Consider the following 16593-nt stretch of genomic DNA (forward strand, 5'->3'; position numbering starts at 1 on the left):
TTAACAAGAAAATAATACGTTTTCGGTTTTGTTCACTTGTAACTTTTGCTTATCTTTTACGAAAATGCTTTGGTATTTTTTTTCACATAGGAACATCTCATCTCATTATTTCTAACTTTGCAAAGAAACACATTATAGTTTTACAAAATTACCAAACTCGCAGAAAATGTATTTCTCCAACATAACTTATTTTTCTCATGTGGTTATTCGTTTTATGCACATGCCACAAATGGTCATCATTTATTTATTAACATTAACAAAGGTAAGTTTCCACTCAATGCCTACATTTGTTGATCTTTTCCATAATTTACAAGATTTAATAACCATTTTTTACTAAGTTTCATAACCCTTGCTCAATGTGTAAAAACTTACAATTTTTTTTACCAACTTCCAAAACTTAGGTTACAAAAACACGGCTATTAATCATGGAGCAACAAGTAATCCAAAAATGAAAATGGGTTGTTTGCGCAACTCATATTGTCTTTCATCTGTATCTGCTTTGAGTGTTGTGTTTTTCTCTTCTTCAAAGTAAACATGATCTTCATCTTCATATTAAAACATCAACTTGTAAATTTTGGTGATTCAATATGACCATATGTATTCGCAAATTTGCTAGTCTCGACATAGACACATTGGAGAGAGCAACTGTGTTCTCACTTCCGAGAGAGAGAGAGAGAGAGAGAGAGAGAGAGGAGGGAGGGAGGGAGAGAGAGAGGGAGGGAGGGAGGGGAGAGAGGGAGAGGAGTTATTGACCATATGTATCGCAAATTTTCTAGTCTCGACATAGACACATTGGAGAGAGCAGCTGTGTTCACACTTCAGAGAGAGAGAGAGAGAGAGAGAGAGAGAGAGAGAGAGAGAGAGAGAGAGAGAGAGAGAGAGAGAAGTTATTGAGATTTGATTGAGCATCAATCAAGAGCATCTTTGAGCCTAGAGATCTTACTCGTTGCTCTTTGAATTTGGCGTCTTCTAAACAATTAGTTGTCATTTAAGAGCTTCCATCTGGTGGATCCATAAATTTCTGCAGGACCGGATCACCTCAAGATCCGCTATTAGTAATTAGGCTAGTAGTGAACTTAGCTCAAGGAGAAGATGGTGAAGTCTAAGTGACTTCGGCGTTAAGTGTTCACCTTCTCCAACGAAGATGTAAAGCCCGCCAACAACTTGAACTTTGGGAAAAATCATATGCCTCCAGTCACTTGCTATTTACCTTCTAGTTTCTTACTTGTTCTTACCTTGTGCTCACTCCTTTTGTGCCCCTTCAACTCTAAAAAGGGATTGCATGTTGCTCCATATCACCTATGTATCAAAATATAAGACATTTTTGCAGTTCAATACATTCCAACACATTTCCAAACCTACTAATCATATAGTTGTTCAGCCACTCAACTTGGCTTGTGATTGGTCCAAATGACCATGAGGCTTGCTTTGGGAGAAAACAGGATAATAGTTTAGGCTCTTGTTTTTATTTTGGAGAGAGTAGTTGGTAATTAGTTGGTGCTAGTTCTTGACCTTTGCATGCTAATCAATAAATTAGATTAACACCTAAAAAATGGATTAAAGCAAACTAAGCCTAGCTCAGATGGTTAGGTTCTTTATGATGAAACCAGCCCACCATGGTTCAAGTCCTAAACTAGGCACTGGTGCTCACATTTTCCTTAATTTATTTCAGACTTCAGCGATATTCGTTCAGTGGGAGGAGATGTTCCTATCGATTCTCACCGTGTGTAGGTAGCAACAACGGTCACGGAAGGAAATTTATACACTTTGCATGTTCGGCACCAGATGCTTTCCCCACTGAGTTCTATCGGAAATGTTGGGGGTCATTAAGGTTGATCTTCTTCCAATGTTTGAGGACTTATACAATGATGATCTTTCGTTGTTTCGTCTTAACTTTTGGAATTCTCACACTTTTACCCAAGAAAGTGGATGTTGTTCGGATTGAGCAATTTAGCCCATTTGCTTGCTCCATGTCAGTTTTAAAATCTTCACAAAGGTGGACACTGATAGATTGTCTACTATTCCTCATATGGTCGTTGTGCCCAACGCAGACGGTGTTTATGCCTGGTCGTAATATTCTTGAGGGAGTGATTGTCCTTCACGAGACTGAGCTCAACACTAAGAAACTTCATGGAGTTATCTTCAAGATGGACTTGGAAAAGACCTATGATAAAGTAAAGTGGTATTTTCTTCAACAAACCCTTTACATGAAAGGTTTTGGCCGAATGGAGGCAACAAGTGGCTTCTTTCGTTCAGGGAGGGAGTGTTGGGGTTAAGGTCAACGGCGACACCGATCATTATCTCCAAACCCAGAAGGGATTATGGCAAGGTGACCACATGTCACTAGTTTTATTTAATATTGAGGTGAATATGTTCGCTATTCACATAGCAAAGGCTAAGGAGGATAGTTATGTTGGGGGCTTATCCGCATCTGGTTGATGGAGGTGTGTCTGTCGTCCTGTAGTATGCGCATGGCACTCTAATTTTAATAAAACACGACCTTCCACGAATAATTAATACGAAGTTGATCATATGTCTTTTCAAATAAGGTCCCAAAATCAAGTTACACAAAAGTGAGCTCTTCTGTTTTGGCAAGGCCAAATAGGAGGGTCACTAGAAGCAACTATTTGTCTATGAGATGGGATCTCTTACCTTTACGTTCCTCGGGATTCCCATTCATCACCATAAGCTCATCAACAAGGAACGGCAAATCAATGATGACCGCTTCAAAAAGAAGCTGAATAGTTGAAAGGGTAAGCTTTTGTCATATGGAGGATGACTTAATCTCATCAATGTTGTCCTTAATAGTTTACCGATGTTTAGGCTATCCTTTTTCGAGATACCTAAAGGCGTGTTGAAAAGGTTACACTTCTACTTAAGGTCCTTTTGGCAATGCGAGGAGCAGAAACAAAAGTACAGACTTGCTAAATGGAATGTTTTGTGTAGGGCTAAGGATCAAGGTGGGTTGGGAATTGAGAATCTCAAAATCAGAAACAAGTGTTTACTCATCAAATGGCTATATAAACTACTTAATGAAGAAGGTGATTGGCAAGAGTTACTGCATAACAAATACCCGAACTCCCAGATGTTATCCCAAGTAGATGCTAAGCCTACTGATTCACCGTTTTGGAGGGGCTTGATAAAGGTCAAAATTCTTTTTTAAGAGCGGTTCCTTTATGGTTGGTGATGGCCATTCGGCGAGTATGTGGGAAAATACCTGGTTGGATAACACTCCATTATTTGTACAATACTCATATATTGAGTTCAGAAAAGCGGATTCGACGGTCTGTATCCATGGGGCTATCCCTTTGAACATTCAATTTCGTATTACTAGGTGAATAATGGACTAAGTGGATCATTTGGTTTCTAGGTTGATGTTGATTAATCTAACCCGTGTGGGGGTTTGTGCCACTCCGTCGAAAATATGAAATTGCCGGAATGATTATGTTTCTAATAGATCGTCTGTCTTTAATTTCTTGCAGGTAATCTACATGGCTATGGCTTCAATCCCAACATGATCATCACTACAACATGTGAACACACGGGCGCCTATGGCCTCTGGGTGGAGCCGCCTGGAACCATATGTGCATGGTTTATTCAACCAGTTAGGTTTTGAGCCACTCATATATTATGTAGATGAGCCATGTAATCTCGAGTTCGACCGGTTGTGGTCGTGTTTTCTTTTTATTTGTTTTGCTGTCTGGAACTCGGTGGCTTGAACTTATTTCATGATTAATAATATGGTTGTATGCATTCTGTGATGTAGAGGCCGGGGTAATCCCTTTTTGGAAAAAGTATAGAGAAAATTGTCACATTGCTATGCATGCAAAAGTACCGCAAGTTTTTCCTGAGTTTACAAGAACACAAAAACAAAAACAAAGTACGATTATAATGTTGCATCAAATTTGGTTAGTACTCCCTCCGTCTATGAAAAGAAGGCTTATAAATTTTCTTTGAAATCAAATGGTGCAAACTTTGACTAATCTTTTAGAAAATATATCAAACTACGATACCAAATCAATATCATTACATACACAAATGAATATATTTTCATATATAGTATTGTAGATGTTGACAGTTTTCCTTATAAAGTTGGTTAAATATTGCATCATTTGGCTTAACTTTATATTTTATAGGCCTTTTTTTTGGAGTTGGAGAGACTAGATATTTATTGAAACCCTATCAAAGTTTGGTATTTACCAAGACCTAACCATAGTCATAACTTCGTGTTTTGGTCCTTGACTCCACTCACCAACAGTGTTTGGCAAGTTTTGACGCCATCGATGACTTTGGGTCATCGTCTTCTTTTCTGTGGGACGGTGATTTGTGTTTCAGATCATCGTCGTCAGCATCTGCTAGTTCTGACAACTTAAACTCTTATGGTGTTTTGGGGGTTCATAGGCGGTATCAAGTTTCGCTCGCGGCGTGCCGTCGACTAGTGCAAGAGGAAGGCAGTGTCTATTTTCCCAAAAACCTATGTGTAATTTTAAGTTTCTACAAGAATGACTTTGTAAGGGTAAATCAATTCTAATACACGACCTCCGCTTTTTGAAAAAATAAGATCTTATTTATCGACTTAACGGAATGCGACCCGCTGACAAAGATAGAGCGGGACATTTCTCAATAAAATAAAATAAAATAAGAAAGAATAAAAAGAGAGAGCGGGACATTTTGTAGCACCTAAGAAATCCCCTGAAAAACCCTGGTTTCAAAGATGATACCCAGCCGGAACCCCTTTCTTCTTGCTCGTTATCCTGAACGAAAAACCTTGGTACCGAGCCAGCCTAACCATGGGAGGAACACACGGCTAGCTCTACCCACTCACGCTCCCATCTTCCCAGCACCTAAATCCAGATAACTCTAACCCCCTCTCCGCTTCTTGAACCCCCCTCCTCCAGCTTCTTCATCCTCCTCGATTTCGGGCCCCGCGGTCACCACCAACCGCAGCGTCGGGCTAAGAACCATGGCGTCTTGCTCCCACCCTTGGCTCTTCCCAGGTAACGTCATGTTCCTCATTTCAAGCTTCAAACCCCCGTTCTACTCCGCGGACGGACCTGAGAATTTGACCTCCCCGCTAACCCCCACTTTCCGTCGAGCACTCTGCAGGCATGTCGCCGCCGCCTGCTGCCTCCACCGCCGTGCCGGTTCCGAGCTTCTGCAAGCCTTCGGTAATTACCTGCCTTTGACGCTCCAAGTTGTCGAAAATTGGCTGCGGGCAGTTGCTCACTGTGCTAAAATTTAGGTCCTTTGGTGCTTGCGCAGAAGGTGTTTGCTAGTTTGCGTCAGCGGAGAAAGGTAGGGTCAGTCGCGCCGACCAGAGCGCGGAGATGCACGATCAGGTGCGTCAAGGACGAGTCCATCCATTTTGATCCGTCGAAGATCGAAGCGCCACCGTACTCCAGTTACTTCGACTCCACGTCTGGTCAGCTCGAGCCGGCGTCAGGTGCCCGCGCAAGCATACCTGGGCAGGAGTACTGGCCGGAGGGCACTGCAGCCCGCGTCCGTGCTGCCCGTGCACCTGCACCGGTCGGGGAGTCGGCCGGGACTCCGTCTCTTGGCAAGAAACCCGGAAGCAGGAGGAAAGGGTACAAGGGGCAGGCAGCGTCCGCATCAGCGGCGGGCGGTGCGGAGACCAGTGGAGATGACGGCGAGTTCATTGTGGCCACTGAGGTTCCACTAGATGATACGTTGGAGGAAACAAATGATTCGCTGAATGAATATGTCATCTACGAGGCGCCCAAGGAGGAGAGTTTGAGCGAGTATGAGATGGACAAGATGATGGGGCGGCCACACCCATTTGTTGACCCAGCAAAGGCGATGTTGGCAGAGGAACCGAAATCGAGCGAGGAGCTCTGGTGGAATTGGAGGAGGAAGTCCGAGACAGAAATGTGGTCAAGATGGCAGAGGAGGCGCCCAGATGTTGACACGGTTAGTTCTCAATTGCCCGCACTTATAATGATGGCCTGTGATAGCTTATATTGTGGCTGTCTACCTATTGTCAACATTGCCAGTTAGTAGAATATAAGCTACACAGCAGAGAATCATATTCTTCTACCGCACCACAATTATGTGGAATTACTATCCTAGTTTTTTTGTGCCTAGTCCAGGTAGCACAGACACTAGTTGCACTAGGGCATAACGATGCCACTGTGCCCTTCTGTCATTCTGTATGTGTGAACCATTGTCAGGTTCAAGCTAGCTTGTCATGATTTTCCAATGCATCTTCTAGAGTGTAATGTAAATGTGAACAGAGTGGTGTAGACAGTGACGAAGCCAATATTTTGCGTATGGGTAGGGTGTTAAAATATCAAATGACCCTCTCATCCCTTTTAACTCTGCTACTGGTAATGTGTGTGCATTGCTTGCACTGTGGCATGCAAGCATTATCTTGTCGTACAGTTTACGAGTTAATGTTATGTGCCTGATTCAGTCTTTTATTTTTATTTTTGCCCTAGTTCAAATTAGTTTTTATGACACATCCAGCTCCATGATATGCTTCAATTTTGATCCACATTGTAATGCTGGTTTTGTTCTTTTTAGGTCTTTGCAAAGGCAATGGCCGAGACTGGGCAGATTAAAATATTTGGAGATCACCCTACAAGAACAGAAGCTGCTCTTGCCAAGACAAGAAGACATTTACACAAAGAGGAAAGGTTGGCTAAATACCACAATAGTTATTGCTCATAAGTATATGCTGCAGCTTTGTTGGACCATTTCATTGCATATGTGCAGTTGTGCACACCTTCCTCTTCATGTTGAATCTTTATTGTTCTTCCCAATACTTGTAATACCATTAGCATTGTATAGCGCATTTTCCCGCCATATTCTGAAACATTCATTTGAACACATCTTCCATTACAAATCTCCTTGCGTTGCATCGTAACCAATATGTGGTGGAACATTATATAGGCCCAATACCCATGGGTTTATACGTCACTGGCAGAACTTTGACCAAAGCCTGTACTGTTCTAGTTATAAATCTATCTATAGTTTGTATTACAAAATACTTCTGGACAACTGTTTTTCAGCATGGCAGACAAGTGCTTTTTCAGCACGACATTGTCAGTAACTTGTAAGGGCTAAATTACTATCTTGTTTAGCAGTGGCTCTTATATTTGATACGCAATAAACACAGGTTAGAAGCAGAACAAAGGAGACTAGAAGAAATAGGACCAATTGCATACTATTCAGAATGGGTAGAAGCATATAAACAAAAGGACACATCATGGGAAGCCATTCAGAAGCACTTTGAGGAGACTGGTGAAGATGAGAATACTCAACTTATAACAATGTTTCAATACCAAACTGCTGGGGAATATCGTATCATGATGGGCACTGATGTTCGTATACAACGAGATCCTTTGGCAATGAGGATGCGTGAAGACCAGATTAAACAGAGTATTATTTTTTTTGGCCCAATTTTCGATTGATTTATCTTGCTGACATCGAGAAGCTGCTTTTGCCGAGTAGTTATGTGCAGTTCATCTTACATTAGCTTTTCTAATAATCCTGCAAAGTCTAGATGGTTTTAAACGGTATTTAATTAAGGGGTTGCTTAGATGGTGTTAACGCTCAGGGAGTTGTCCCGACTTGGCCCCAAACCTTAGGGTATGATCTAGATTTTTTCCTACATAATATAATTTGAGTTAAGTATTTAAGAGCTGCTGCCGTGTGCCTTAGAATGCATTTAATGAAGAAGCTGCTTGGTAATTTTTTATATAGTTCTATTCACTGCTTCAAACATGCATTTCTGGAACTTAATGCAAAAGACAGAGAAACAATTGTCAGCTCCTGCCTACTTACCAGGTTTACCTAGGAAAAGAACTCATTGGAGTTGAACACAATATGACTTATCATTTCTCTTCAGTTTCATCATTCACATGCCACTTTTGCATTAAATATTTTTGAACAATTCTTATCTTTTTACATCTGAAGTATCAGTCACTCTTGGAATAAAATAAAGTTAATTGTTTGACTTGTTTGAACTTATGCAACTGTATTAGGGTATATAATAACTTGGACTTAATCATTTGACATTTAAATATGCAGTTTGGGGTGGCGATCCTGTTTACCCAACTGTGAACTATGTTCAGGATCCTGATGAAGTGATTGACTACAGGAGTCCGGAGTTTCATGAGCCTACCCCTGAAGTTGTACCTTATTTGATGGAGGTACGGGGCAGCAGTCCCACATAAAGCATTTTACACTGTGCCAGCTAAGGTTTACTAGATTCATGGTTTTTAGTTGTTCTGGAGATCCATAACACCATAAATATGAATGAACTTTCTAAGGGTCTTTAGTACTATATAACACATCACTCAGCACTAAAAATGTTAATCGTGTCACATGTGTCGCTAATAGGAGTAATTGTTGTTAGGAAAGCAACTTAACTTTATTGAAGGCCCAAGGGGCATATATATATTACACATGACCTGAGGTGTAAGGAAACTAAACATAGACTAATAATGACTCCTAGACCAATACTAATACTCCTTAACACCCCCCCTCAAATGCAAAGCGTATGCAATAGCATTGCATTTGAAGAAGTGTAATACTAAAAAAAAAATGATAATCCAAATCCGCGTCTTGAGAGTGTCGTCGTAGCATGAAGAGTCTTCAAAACCTGTTGAGTCGCCAAAGGGTATAACGAAGAGATAGCACATCAGAGGAAGACACTGCATCAATAGAAGATACAAGAGAAGTATCAAGAGAAGATGGATTGTCAAAAGAAGATGGCACATCAAGAGAAAAAGCATTGCTTAACGAATCACGGCCCATGAAAACCGACGGCGAAAGAAGCTCGGCGGCAAGAGAATGGGCTTAGATCAACAATGCAAAGAGAGGCCACAGAAATCCTATACAGAGGACAATGACCAGAAAAAGGCTGACGGACATATGTTTGGTGGACTCGCATGGCATGAGAAAACACAAAATATCAACGGATTTGGTGGACACAGCGAAAAATATGAAGCTAGAAGGAAAGCACACACGAGAAAACGATGCAAAAGCCATCATGTATGCAGAAGACATTGGACTTTTTTTTTGTTGTTGAAAAAATCAAGATCAGAGTGGAGCAGAAGCTAGCACGCGGCCATGTACGTTGCGGAAAGGCAGCAGCTAGCAGGCAGGAGCAAACGCAGCAGCAAAGCAGTAGGTAGGAGCACTCCAGCAACACGTAGCAGGAGAAAGTAGCTAGCTACAGGTAGCACCACGTAGCAGCGGACAGCACCTCATGGTAGCAAGTAGCAGCTAGCACCAGCGGACATCATGGCGTGCAGGTAGCTATCGACTTCGATCGGACCGGGAGAGGCGTCCTCCAGATTTGGGAGCAGCGGCCTGAGCAGCGCCCGATCCAGTAGGCTTGCCGGGCGGCTTGGAGCAGCAGGTGGAGTTGCTTGGGCGTCGATCTTGATGGCAACCGGTTGAGGCGGCAGACAGCGCACGTCTCGGGAGGGAGCAGCAGTGAGGCGAGAGATTGGATCGGGAGGGCGAGTTGCGGCGCCCGAAAAAAACCCCCCTAAGCTCTAATACCATGTTAGGAAAGCAACTTATCTTTATTGAAGGCCCAAGGGGCATATATATATTACACATGACCTGAGGTGTAAGGAAACTAAACATAGACTAATAATGACTCCTAGACCAATACTAATACTCCTTAACAATTGTATCGTAACTTTATGTATTGCACTTTCTCCTTTCAGCATGGGATAATGATGACGAAGGAAGAACTGGATGCACGTTTGATGGAAGAGGAGGAAGACGTCGATCAAGACATCACGGTACACCTTAAACTGCACTACTGATTCGGCTATAACTGATTGCATATCATAGGTCTTGCAAATTTTACTTTTACTTATCCATGTTCTGCCATGCTGACAGTACATTCCTGAAGTCAAAGATCCCATGGCTACTGCTGTTGATATTGGAGAACATTCTGTGAGTGTCCATTTGAAGTGCTTGTTTTGTTTCAATAAAAATGCCTCAGTGCATATCTTACAGGAAAACAAAATAATTATGTGAACTATGTGAATGTGTTAAATATCTTATACATTAAAAATGGTTATCATTTGACAATGATATTTTCTACTTTTCGAAAGTTCAATGAAGATAGTGATGATGAGGAGGAGGTTGACAAAGCTGTCGCACTGCCCGAGTCACTAGAGGTATATTACTGAACTACTTTACTGGTTGGAACGTAGACACTGTATAGTTGTAGTTGTAATATTGGATGGATGCTTTTATTATGTGCAACCCCAACAATAGAAGAATAGTCAGTTTGCTATATGCTGGTGGGGAGCTGGATGTTTGAGTTTTTTGGTAACACTGGGGCACTAAATAGATGTCTATTCAATACTTGTCCTATCAAAGTTGATAATTCGTTGAAATCGTCTACTTTATCTATAGGATGAGGAAGATGGCGGCGATGAGGCTGTGGAAGTTGAAGGGAAAGTGAGTCAGAACTGGAGTGTTCTAAAGACTACTGGGCAGGACGAAAAACCAAAGGTACATTTTTATTATAAGCATTTTCTGATGGAAACAGATTGATTATGTCTTTTGGCTTGTAGTAACACTGAAACAATGAAATTCTTGTTGGTCATATTGGATGTCTTACCTAATTGTGTGCATTTGTTTTAGTTTCTTTTCGTGTAAATTAATGGAAATTTTGAGTCTTTTTACTATTTATATCATTATATGGTGATACATGTTCAGAGTATGCCGTACACAACTGTGGCAACTTCTATTCCACATAATGCTTCTTCTTTATCTTTCCAGGAAAAGTTAAAGAAAGATCAGATGTCACTTAAAGACGCTATTAATGAGTCTGAGAACCTTACTGATTTCCTTATGGACTTTGAAGAAGATGAGTAATATTGCGGGTGTTTATTTTCTGTTTTGCGGATGACACAAGGTGAGTCAATAGTCAACCTACCTTTTTTTATTCAACTTTTTTAGAATTTGATAAATTAACTATAGGGTTCGCTCTAGGAAATCCTGAGCCATACTCACTCGATGTTTGCTGGTTGAGTTTCTATGTTTAGTTGCTATAAACATACTCCCTTCGTCGGAAATGCAAGACATGTTTGACTTTTCAGTCTTGAATGCACGATTTTGACTATAATTTTTGATAGTAATATGCGTGTTAAAATGTGAAAAGATATATAACAGAAATGAATGTTGCAAGACAAATACAATAATATTATTCGTGCGTGCTCATTCCATGTACTTTTACACGTACTGGTGGTCGTTGACTGCAAGCATAATTATGCACCTTACATTTCTGGATAAAGGGAGTATAGTCCATCAATAACATTGAATGGCACAGTAGCGAAATCATGAATATGTTGCACTGATGCAAATAGCTTTAGGCCTTCCTATGATGCATTCCAAGGCGTGAAGCTGCATTCTTAATATGCTCAAGGGATTCAACAAAGTCATCCAAAAGTTCATCATAGTCAGGAAAGTGTCCCTCATCCAGTGCTAGATTTATCATGATGGTGTTGACATAGCTTTGATAATTCACGGTTAGGGCCTACACAAGCAAACCAAACAATTAATTACGAAATAACACAAACTCTATGCCATAAAACACTTCGACCTGCTAAATTGATTATTCATCACTAACTCAGCACACACTTATAAATACCTGGGTATAGAAGTTCTATACCCAGGGTTGTTCAAGTGCGGGTTGGCCAACCGTGCAAAACCATTATGTACGGCCCTAACCGCTTGCTTGTAACTGTTTTGAAGTATGGACCCCAATACCCTTGCGGACTCGCTACTTGCCTGTACTGGTTTTCAACGGATTACCAAACCCGCGTTTGAAGACCCCTACCTATGCCTGGCATAGTTACCTTTTATTAGGGGGTTCATGGTATGGTTTTTTTTTCGCATAGAAAATTTACGTTGTTTTAGTAATCAACTTGTGACAGCGATGCTCATCTGAACAAGGAAATGCTTGACGAGATATGATGATGTAGGGCACTGACATGTTAACTACTCCCTCCGTCCCATGATATAAGAATGTTTTTGACACTAGTGTAGTGTTAAAAACGTTCTTATATTTTGGGACAGAGGGAGTAATTTATTTAACTCTGGTGCACACAGGGCACTAACATGTCCATTAATTTATTTAGCTGTAGTGCAGAGTCATATGTTTGGAGGACTTACTTCTGGCGGTCCATAGCCGCTAGGGGCGATGAAGACGACTGGATGCCCACAAAACTCCACCTGTTCAACCGGGCCAGTCATGTTGGCGAACGATATAGTGGTATGGGAGATCATACGATGGAAGATAGCCGAAGCTGCCTGTTCGCGTCAGATGTAGCAACGCCGTTAGAAACAAGAACCCAAAATGGCTCAAAATATGAGTGCAGCGGCCCCTTTAGAAAACAGGATAGTTAAGAGGCACTTAACCCAAAATGGTCTTGTACTGTGAGAATTAGCGGCCCAACATTTCTCTTGGATAGCTAAATGTTTAGCACTTAGCACTGTGACATAGAGGACCAAAATGTTACCTTCAGCCCAAACACTTTGAAGATCACTTCTGCGGCGACATGTGTGAATACCACCTCCAGTGAGCTCTTCTTCCTGTCCACAACCTTCTTCCCTTTGCGAACGTAGTCGAGTGGGTCACTGTGCATGCCGATGAAGAACGGAAGGATGATGAACCCAAGTTCATTTCCCCATTTCACGTGGCTTTCTTTGCCCGACTTTATCATATCAACACATGCCTGCTCACGGGTAGCAAGAAACCATCTTATCCTTCAGCTTTATTACGGAAAGACCGAATTCATTTTGTCCGAAAAGAAGAAACACACAATTCATGTGTATTTGATCTTTGGCGATCCTTAGGACCCCAGTGCCTTTAACTTTCAAGATACATTTTTCACCAAATGTTTGTCAGAAAAATAAACTTCATGATGGAAAATTGATGCCATTTACATTAATTTTTGTTATTCCACCGAATTGGTATTTGAAAGCACTTCCAAACTGCATTAACTGTGTAATTGTTGAACGAAATGTTGATCATGGATAATAATGCTGAAAGAGTATGTTACCGAGATTATATTGTCTTACGTGTAGGCTTGTGGTGGGCCTTAAGTTGACAAGAAGCATTGAGCGCACGCGTATCTCTTTGCCAGTGTCGGTTTCACCTGATAAATAGGAGGGGACAAGCAACGGCACAGTTAGTAGGGCCGTCGCTATTCTGGCAGGAATCAACAATAAATCAGCTTGTACTACCTGACTTTCGGGAGTGATAGCGCGACAGGGCAGCGTATGTGACTCCAATCAACACATCGTTAACTGTCTGCAGCAAACAAGGCCAAAAATGTAGCAGTACTCCTTTTTTATGTTAGTTCTGCTCCTTGCAAGCAACAGGTCAACCACGCTTTGAATAGATAAATAACACATTCGCAAAAAAGAAGAAGATAAAATAACAGGAAGAAAAAACAAAGCAATGCTGTTTTGTTTCGACTAATATTAGGGACCAACTTTGCTGGGTGTTAAAATTTTAAGGTTAAGTATTGCCTTGTATTGGAGTTCAAGGGCCAAATATAGAATGGACCAATAGTTAGTACGGAAAGTAAAATTTCCAATATATTATTCATTTAATCGCAAATACCTAAAAGGTGCTTGATCCTAGAACACACGATTTTTTTTTCCGAAACGGAGAACACACGATTTCTCATTGTACTGGTGCTAAGCCATGCGCATACTCAAACATTGATGCGGCTTGACAACTAACTAGATAGAGATGGGTTGGGTGTCTTCATAAGGTTAATAATACATGTAACAACCAGCTATATATGGTTCCCAAGTCACTTATAGCTAATCTAATGGCTCACTCATACTCCCTCCATTCCACAATATAGTGCGCCCGCACTTTCCGAAATTCAAGTTTAACCGTAAATTTAACCAACGAGACCAACTGCGGCAGGAGCAAAAATTATACCACTGGATTCATATCGAAAATACGAATTCAGTGGTATAACTTTTGCTCCCGCCGCAGTCCGTCTCGTTGGTTAAATTTGCGGCCAAACTTCAATCTCGGGAAACGCGGGCGTACTACATTGTGGAATGGAATGGAGGGAGTACAAGAGTTAGCCATGCTGGCATGCTATGTCATTCATATGTGGCACACTTTATTCTTTTAAACAGTGTTGGAGCATGTGCTACAACTGACTAAAAATCTACGACCCACTTCTTTTCTCTCTCCTTCAACTAAAAAAGAATCCGATGTGATATCTCTTACATTATAACCCATCTACTACATCCATGTTAGACTTGCTCTAAAGAAGCGATCTCAAACACAAGTTCCTATGTATATTTTCATACAGTGTGAATTCCCCTAGTGCTCGCCGCTTCCCCTACCACTTAAGTCTTCACATAAGATCCTACAACTAATTAAACTAGATGATGCCCGGCATGTGTTGCCGTGGGAACCGTGTTAAACAAATGCATAAATAGGTTCTTTAAAGCCAACTAAAACTAATGAAAAAAAGTAAAGATCTACTTATTTTGCATTCTAGAAACAACAAAACCTATGAAGTATGTGACAAAATGATATATAAAAAAAAGGAAAATTTATCCCGAAAAAGAAGACGTGATTGACTTGATGAGGTGTCATGGTTTGAATTCATAGATTAATGCAAAAATGTAAATGAATACATACATGGCTTAAAAAAAATACATGCATGATTTGATGGTGACATGGTTCATGGATAGCTTAATGCAAAAGAAGTAACTTATGACCACATGCAAATGAAGCACGCATGGACACAATTTTAACTTATGACCACATGCAAATGAAGCACGCATGGAGACAATTTGGATCGGACATCTACCAATAATTGAGGTGATGTGAAAGCTCACATATGTAGAAAAATCTAGTAATGAGACTAACTATTTGGATATAGAAGATGGAAGAAGTTTAGCTACAACAAATGAAGCACATACGCACCGTGTAGTTTAGTTCTTCAATCCAAGGTTGATGTATCTTAAATTGCTGGTGCTACCATTCATTGGAAATTGCCTTTATTTTTCAAGAGAGTACGCAAAATTCATACCATATTTTTACAAAATAGTTTTAGCTAAAAGTCGTGAGGTCTAAGGCCATGCATGTTAAAGAATACTGAACATTTCAACATGCCACTCACAATATTGCAAAGAGCATCTCAAGGAAAATGAGAAAACAAAGGCTCTTACGCATTTCATGGCGTTCTTGACGAACTTGACGTCGTCGAGGCTAAGCCTCCGGTGCACGATGCGCTTGCGTTGCGTCTCCGCGTGGTTCACCCGCTTGAACAGCGTGTGCGGATCCTTCAAGAACAGTATGGTCGCGAAGAAGCCGACGACGTCCACCACGGTGTGCCAGGCGAGCACGACGAACGACCAGACCCAGAGGAGGTACGCCAGGACGCCCGCCGAAGGGCGCGGGCGCTCGTAGATGGCGCCCGTGCGCGATGGCAGCGGCGGCATGGCCGGCAGCCTGGTCGGGTCGGCGGCGCTGCGCGTGCAGGCCATGAGGAGCGTGAGCAGCGACATGCCGTCCCCGAGGGAGTGGTGCACGCGGATGGCCGCGGTGGACGTCGCCTCGGAGGTCGGGAAGTCGAACAGGTGGAACTCCCAGAGCGGCTGGGACCGGTCCATGGGCAGCGTGGACAGGGACGCCACGTAGTCCTCCACGGCCTTGTCCGGGTTGGCCGCCACGGAGGCCGGGTCCAGCGTCGGGCGGATCAGGTGGTTGTCCACGTTCACCGTCGTCGGCGCCCACCGCAGGTTGTCGTCCTTGTCCGTCACCTGCACCGGCGACCATATCCAATCACTTAGGGAAAAAAAACTTGTGTCCTGGCGTGGAGAGGCATGCATATGCATGCATGGTGATGCTGCGATGGAACGTACGCTACATACCTGGATGCTGCGGAAGTGTGGGTAGCGTGCGAGCTGGGCCTCGATGCCGGCGCGGAGGGCGGGGAGGTTGAGGGGCGTGGAGGCGCCCATGAGGACGATGATGTAGAAGTCCTCCACGAGCCTCGCGGAGGGGCTGACCGGCTCCCCCAGCTCTGCTTCCGGCGCCGTCCGCCCTTCGCGTCCGGCGGCCGTCTTGACCGAGAGCGGCCGCTTCCGCAGGGTGGCGGCGTCCATTTTTGCTGCTTAATTGTTTGCCCAGTCACTCGAGGGGTGCGCCGTACGTGTGTGCTATAATAATAGGATTGGATTGGTCAGCTCCGATTTTAAATTAAGGAAGAACCATATCCTTGTCTCTGCTTCACGTCTCTTCTGCTAGCTGCCAACTAAAAGTGTTAATGCTCGCTAATCCGGCCCAGAGGAGAGACTGCTGGTGCTGGATCGTTGATGATCCGTTGACGATCGTTATGCCATGGTACCTGCATGTTTACACCATGAAAGATATGGTATTAACGTCGATTGTACAATGGAAAGGGATGGCGAAGATGACACTGACTTTGGTACTAGTAGCTTCGTCAAATTTGATCGCTTTGTTGAGGTACAATCATGTGTATGTAACTATTTTTACCAAAAGCGAAATTGTTAAAAATAGTAAATAATACCCTCTGGCTCTCTCTCAAACTA

The 16593-nt window shown here is 42.3% G+C and overlaps 2 protein-coding genes across 4 annotated transcripts; one reads left to right on the forward strand and one right to left on the reverse strand.

The window, feature by feature from the left end:
• Nucleotides 1-4741: 4741 nt before the first annotated feature.
• On the forward strand, nt 4742-12541 carry LOC119277123 (protein PLASTID TRANSCRIPTIONALLY ACTIVE 12, chloroplastic-like). Of its 3 annotated transcripts, none has more exons than XM_037558350.1 (12): nt 4742-4997; nt 5107-5168; nt 5263-5928; nt 6541-6653; nt 7136-7398; nt 8050-8171; nt 9702-9779; nt 9880-9936; nt 10098-10163; nt 10405-10503; nt 10774-10909; nt 12135-12541. In XM_037558350.1, the coding sequence occupies exons 1-11, from the start codon at nt 4964-4966 to the stop codon at nt 10867-10869; spliced, it is 1656 nt and encodes a 551-aa protein (XP_037414247.1). In that variant the 5' UTR covers nt 4742-4963; the 3' UTR covers nt 10870-10909; nt 12135-12541. The 3 variants fall into 3 exon arrangements, with proteins under 3 accessions (XP_037414247.1, XP_037414246.1, XP_037414248.1); XM_037558349.1 differs by having other exon boundaries at nt 12141-12541; XM_037558351.1 differs by having other exon boundaries at nt 12146-12541.
• LOC119277125 (O-acyltransferase WSD1-like) lies at nt 11161-16343 on the reverse strand. Its single transcript, XM_037558352.1, has 7 exons — nt 15913-16343; nt 15208-15801; nt 13243-13309; nt 13078-13154; nt 12516-12731; nt 12169-12306; nt 11161-11530 (listed from the first exon to the last, which is right to left on the reverse strand). The coding sequence occupies exons 1-7, from the start codon at nt 16144-16146 to the stop codon at nt 11363-11365; spliced, it is 1494 nt and encodes a 497-aa protein (XP_037414249.1). The 5' UTR covers nt 16147-16343; the 3' UTR covers nt 11161-11362.
• Between the last annotated feature and the right edge of the window lie 250 nt (nt 16344-16593).

Source organism: Triticum dicoccoides, chromosome 3B (genome assembly GCF_002162155.2).
Source record: "Triticum dicoccoides isolate Atlit2015 ecotype Zavitan chromosome 3B, WEW_v2.0, whole genome shotgun sequence".
NCBI classification, from domain to species: Eukaryota; Viridiplantae; Streptophyta; class Magnoliopsida; order Poales; family Poaceae; genus Triticum; species Triticum dicoccoides.

Bases quoted from the DNA above. Each gene is read 5' to 3' on its own strand.
- LOC119277123 (XM_037558350.1), top strand. From the start codon at position 4,964: ATGGCGTCTTGCTCCCACCCTTGGCTCTTCCCAG. The intron at 5,169-5,262 runs GTAATTACCTGC...GTGCTTGCGCAG, and splicing joins CGAGCTTCTGCAAGCCTTCG to AAGGTGTTTGCTAGTTTGCG. The intron at 7,399-8,049 runs GTATTATTTTTT...TTAAATATGCAG, and splicing joins TGAAGACCAGATTAAACAGA to TTTGGGGTGGCGATCCTGTT.
- LOC119277125 (XM_037558352.1), bottom strand. From the start codon at position 16,146: ATGGACGCCGCCACCCTGCGGAAGCGGCCGCTCTCGGTCAAGACGGCC. The intron at 13,310-15,207 runs GTAAGAGCCTTT...TGTTTGCTGCAG, and splicing joins TCAAGAACGCCATGAAATGC to ACAGTTAACGATGTGTTGAT. The intron at 12,732-13,077 runs GTAAGACAATAT...ACCCGTGAGCAG, and splicing joins GGCCCACCACAAGCCTACAC to GCATGTGTTGATATGATAAA.